Source organism: Canis lupus, chromosome 20 (genome assembly GCF_011100685.1).
Source record: "Canis lupus familiaris isolate Mischka breed German Shepherd chromosome 20, alternate assembly UU_Cfam_GSD_1.0, whole genome shotgun sequence".
Taxonomy (NCBI): Eukaryota; Metazoa; Chordata; class Mammalia; order Carnivora; family Canidae; genus Canis; species Canis lupus.
Window position 1 is genome coordinate 50463295 of NC_049241.1, and position 5136 is coordinate 50468430.

The following is a 5136-nucleotide window of genomic DNA, read 5'->3' on the forward strand; positions in this document are numbered from 1 at the left end:
TGGAGATGAGTAGCAGCACAGAAGGTGGGCTGTTTGAGGCAGAAGAGAAAACTAGCGAGGGTGCTGGTAATCCTGATGTGCCCCCACCCCCAGGGCGGGCTCTACGAGGCAGTGAACGAGGTCTACAAGACCCTCATCCCCATCCTGGAAGCCCACCGAGACTACAAGAAGCTGGCTGCTGTGCATGGCAAACTGCAGGAGGCCTTCACCAAGATCATGCACCAGGTGGGCCCAGATGCCCTCCCAGACCCTGCCCACGGCCCCACCTCCCACCTTCAGCACAGCTCAGCTGACCCTGACCCTTCTCTCTCCTACAGAGCTCTGGCTGGGAGGTGAGTCAGGCCAGTGGCCACCTGCCTGTGGGGCCCCCTCGCAATGGCTGGTCGGCAGTGGTCAGGGACCACCAGGGGGTGCTGGAGGAACATGGCTGCCTGGCTGCAGGGGCTGGTGCTCCAGTGGGCAATGACGCACCCTCCGCTTCTTCCCCCAGATCCCGGGGGGGCCCCCTCCCTGCCCCAGATCCCGAGGGCAGCCTGTGACTCACCCAGCTGGGAGCTCTCCAGAGACACCCCTCCCCTCGGGCAGGGCCAGCTTGGTCACTGCCTGTAATGTGGGGGGGAAGGGGGGGCTCTGACTCCCTCCTTGTCTGTCTCTATGTTCCTTTTTGTCTCTGTCTTTGGTCTCTTTCCCTGTTTCTTCCTCGCTCCTTGTCTTGCTCACACTCCCTCTCTGTCTCTGTCTGTCTCCTCCACTTTCCCCCAGGATGTCTGCTCCTCATTGCCATTTAGTGCTCCCCCTCTCCCGCCTCTCCCCTCACTTGGGTCTATTTTTAGGCATCTCCTAGTTTGGGGAGAATTTTCTGGCCAAAGAAGGCAGGAACCCAGAGCCAAGATGGGAGGGCTGGGTGGGGGCCGGGTAGGTCCCCTCCTTCCTTGGATCTCTGGTCTCTGCCCAAAGAATGATACTCATGGGGCAGTGTAACCAGGACCCTGGGGGTTGGGGGCTCTTGCCTTTGACCTCTCCCATGACTTTGTTTCTCCCTCTCCTACCAATACCCCTGTGCCCGCCCCACCCTGCCTGGGATCGGCCTTGGTGAGTGAACATGAGCTATCTACCCTCTTCCTTTCTCACCGAGGGTAGTATACCTGGTGGGGTGGGGGTGGGTGCCCTGAAACAAGGGGGCCAGAGCCTCTATCCCAGAGGGCTATGCATTCCCTCAGTCACTTAAGCATTTATTGAGCACCTGCTATGTACCCAGCCCTGTAGGCATTGAGGACACAGCTATAAGCAATAGAGCTCTAGTTCTAATTTCATGTTGAGATGCAGACTCTGAAGAATTACATGGGACCAGAGGGATAATCGGAAACTAGGGACTTGTGTTGAATGAGAACAAAGATTTGGGGGAGGCAGGAGACAGAGGCTGGGGAGAAAGAGTGAGGGTGTGGGCCGCTGGCAGTCGTCTGGGTCTCAGGGTCCCCCCAGCTGTGTCTATGACCTAATGTTCTTGGGGTTCCCCTCCTCCTGCCCACCTGTTCTGTACCTGGGGCTAGGGGACATGCATCCCTAGGGCAAGGGGACCTCCAGAGGGGCTGCCTGGGCCACAGCTCCCCTTCTTGCAGATGTAGCGCGTGTTTGGGACGTACTTCCGCGTGGGCTTCTATGGTGCCCGCTTTGGCGACCTGGATGAGCAGGAGTTTGTGTATAAGGAGCCATCCATCACAAAGCTGGCTGAGATTTCACACCGGCTGGAGGCACGTCCCAGCGGTAGGGGGGTAGACGGGCATTGGGCTGCCCTGGGGCGGAGTGGGGGCTGCTCCTCTGTGGCCCCGAGTCAGCCCCATGTCCCCAGGAGTTCTACACGGAGAGGTTTGGGGAGGACGTGGTCGAGATTGTCAAAGATTCGAACCCTGTGGACAAGACCAAGCTCGACCCACAGAAGGTAGGGGCTCCTGACCATCCCAGGGGACCCCCAGATCCTATATTTGGGGAGACTCAAAGTATAATTTCCTGGGGACCCTCAAATCCTAATTCCCTGGCAAACTTCAAAGCTTATCTCCCTTGGGGCCCCAAGTCCTTTTCCTGGGGAGGTTCTTAAAACCTAGATTTAGGGAGAACCCCACATTTAAAGCTCCCAGACCCAAGGAAGTCCAAATCCCCTTTCCCCAGGGATGGCCCTGCAGGGAGGCTGGCAAGCCCCAAGGGTGTGTATTGGGGCTGTGGGAGCCTCATACCTGAGCCCCGTGTCCCAGGCCTACATCCAGATCACTTACGTGGAACCGCACTTCGATACGTATGAGCTCAAGGACCGGGTGACCTACTTCGACCGCAATTATGGGCTGCGCACCTTCTTGTTCTGCACGCCCTTCACACCTGATGGGCGTGCACACGGGGAGCTCCCAGAGCAGCACAAGCGCAAGACGCTGCTCAGCACAGACCACGCCTTCCCCTACATCAAGACTCGAATCCGCGTGTGCCACCGGGAGGAGGTGGGCAGGGGCCCAGGGAGGGGAGATGCAGAGACCCAAGATCCAAGGGAGGTCTGGGTACCCCAGACTCAGATTGGGGAGGTGAGAAGACCCCAAACTCCAACCCCCAGACACCAGTCTTCAGACTCAAACCTCTACTTCCAGACCTAGCCAGCATGAGGCTGGACCCCAACCAGACCAAAGTCCCCAGGGCCAGACATAGGCAGCTGAAACCAGATCCCCACTCTGCCAGAGCCAGGAGGGCAGAAGGCCCCACACCTTGTTCATCACACAGCCTCCTGGAACCCCTCTGTCCCCTCAGCAGGGGTCCAAGCTGCCCTGGGCTGGTTTGGGTCAGGACATCTTCAGGCCCCAGCCAGTACTTGACAACCCCCCGCCCCACAGACAGTGCTGACACCAGTGGAAGTGGCCATTGAGGACATGCAGAAGAAGACAAGGGAGCTGGCTTTCGCCACTGAGCAGGACCCACCCGACGCCAAGATGCTGCAGATGGTGCTGCAGGGCTCTGTGGGGCCCACGGTGAACCAGGTACAGCCAGTGGGGCATGCAGGCTCCCAACCGAGGCATCCTCAGGTGCCATGCAGACACCCTTATGAGCCCCTCTCACCCTGCAGGGTCCCCTGGAGGTGGCCCAGGTTTTTTTGGCAGAGATCCCAGAAGACCCCAAACTCTTCAGGCATCATAACAAGCTGCGGCTCTGTTTCAAGGACTTCTGCAAGAAGTAGGCCTGACACCTTCAAGCCCCCATTATGGGCTCCCTGCCTTCCTGACCCCGAACAGCTTCTCTATCCATTGGGATACAGAGTCCATTATGGAGCTCCCGCCTCTCTGGTTCTCATTCGCTCTCCTCTACCTAGCTGACTCCCATTATAGCTCCTGACCCCCACCCATGGACTGCGCCCCCTCCCCCCTGCCAGTCTTGCTTTCTCCTGACTGCTGGCACTTGAGCATCTCCTGTGGTCTGTGTGTCTCAGGTGTGAGGATGCCCTGCGGAAGAACAAGGCCCTGATAGGACCAGACCAGAAGGAGTACCACCGTGAGCTGGAGCGGAACTACTGCCGCCTGCGGGAGGCTCTGCAGCCCCTGCTTACCCAGCGCCTGCCCCAGCTGCTGGCACCTACCACAGCAGGCCTCAGGTGCCTGACCCTGGCCCCCCAACCATAGAGACGGCAGAGGCAGGCACAGATGGGTGCTGTCAACAGACATGCACGTCAACATGCATGCTTGGCAGGCTCTAGGCAGCCACTTCAGAGCCTGGCTAGGTCACTTCCCAGACATGTGTCTTCACCTCTCTGAGCCTCGATTTCCACATCTGTAAAATGGGCACAGTTCTTATCTTTGGTGGTAGATTCCAAGAGAGATTCTGGGAACCTATGGCCAGATCAGAAAGGATGTGAAAGAAACAGAATCCCTAAAGGGATCTTTAGAGGAGGAGGAGGCTGATGAGCACTATGGAGTTGGCAGCCCCATGGTCATGCTGAACCCCCTCATCCTTCCCCCCAGGAACTCCTTAAACAGAGCAAGTTTCCGGAAGGCCGACCTCTGAACCTGCGTGACCTGAAGCCACACCCAGAAGAACCATCACCCTGGCTTCACCTGTCTATGCCTCCCTGGGACTTTCCCCCACTGAGCCCTGGGCTGTGGGGTGATCATATTGCACACCGGGCTGGGCCCTCTATTCCTCTGTTCCCATCTGTGTGCACTGATGCTTCTTATCTTTTCTAATTTAAAGTGGTTTTCATAAGCAGCCTGTTTGTGGATCCTGGGAGCTGGGTCATGTGTGCACCGTCTACCCACACATCCTGATCTTTGACAGACTCTGTGAGAGCTCACTGAGTGCCAGGAACACTGTAGTGACATTTGCAAATTCCTGCCCTGGTGGGGCTGATATTCTAGTAGAAGCAACACACAACTAACAATGTCACCTGCCCATGGGGGATAATAATAACGTTAATGAAACCCTTGCAGAGTACTCAGCCCAGGGATGAATGGCTCCTAAAAAGTCACTGCCCTGTTTATGGGGTCTTTTTGCCCGAGGGACCTCTCTCAGGCCCCTACCTCCTAGTTAGTGAATTTTCTCAATGGCATTATCAGGTAGGAAGCATTCTTAACCCTGTTTTACAGGTGGGGAAACTGAGGCACCAAGCAGTTAAAGGTTTGGTGGGTCTGAAATTGGAGCCCAGGTCCGGTTTAGCCGTTGCCTGCGCAGCCTCGCACTGACCCAGCCCGACTCCCCACCCCGCGGCGGTCACGCCACCCTGTACCAGGCCTGTGCTGGGCCGCTTCCAGCCTCGGCCGGCGGGGGGTGGGGAGGACGGGTGACCTCCGCCGCCGCCGCCGCCCCCGCCCCCGCCAGCGCCCTCCCGGAGCTGGGCCTCGGCCAGCCCCGCCCCCTCCTGCCCCCCACTGCGCCCAGCTGCAGCGGTGGGGGTGGCCCGTGCCCCGGGGACTCCGGGGCAGGGCGGGAGGGCGCCACGGGACCCCCCGCGCGCGCGTATACACCTGCGGGCCAGGTGCGATCGCGCCCTCGCGGCGTCCCCCTCCGCGGCGGCCCGGGGCGGGGCGGGGCGGGGCGGGGCGGGGGCGGGGCCGTCCCGGGGAGGGCGGGGCGGGGGCGGGGCCACCGCCGAGGGCCGGGCGGCCGGGCGGT

At 59.6% G+C, this 5136-nt stretch overlaps 1 protein-coding gene across 5 annotated transcripts in view; it reads left to right on the forward strand.

Moving 5' to 3' along the window:
* DOCK6 (dedicator of cytokinesis 6) overlaps positions 1-4233 on the forward strand; it is a 41860-nt gene extending 37627 nt beyond the window's left edge. For 4 of the 5 annotated variants that reach the window (XM_038567244.1, XM_038567246.1, XM_038567247.1 and 1 more), the window contains 9 exons: positions 94-225; positions 318-332; positions 1626-1751; positions 1850-1939; positions 2250-2486; positions 2871-3014; positions 3101-3207; positions 3461-3622; positions 3990-4233. In XM_038567244.1, the coding sequence (XP_038423172.1) occupies positions 94-225; positions 318-332; positions 1626-1751; positions 1850-1939; positions 2250-2486; positions 2871-3014; positions 3101-3207; positions 3461-3622; positions 3990-4032 (1056 nt within the window). In that variant the 3' untranslated portion in view covers positions 4033-4233. Of the gene's footprint in view, positions 1-93; positions 226-317; positions 333-1625; positions 1765-1849; positions 1940-2249; positions 2487-2870; positions 3015-3100; positions 3208-3460; positions 3623-3989 lie in introns of those variants that run through there. The other variant, XM_038567248.1, reaches the window with a different exon arrangement.
* The last annotated feature ends 903 nt before the right edge of the window (positions 4234-5136 follow it).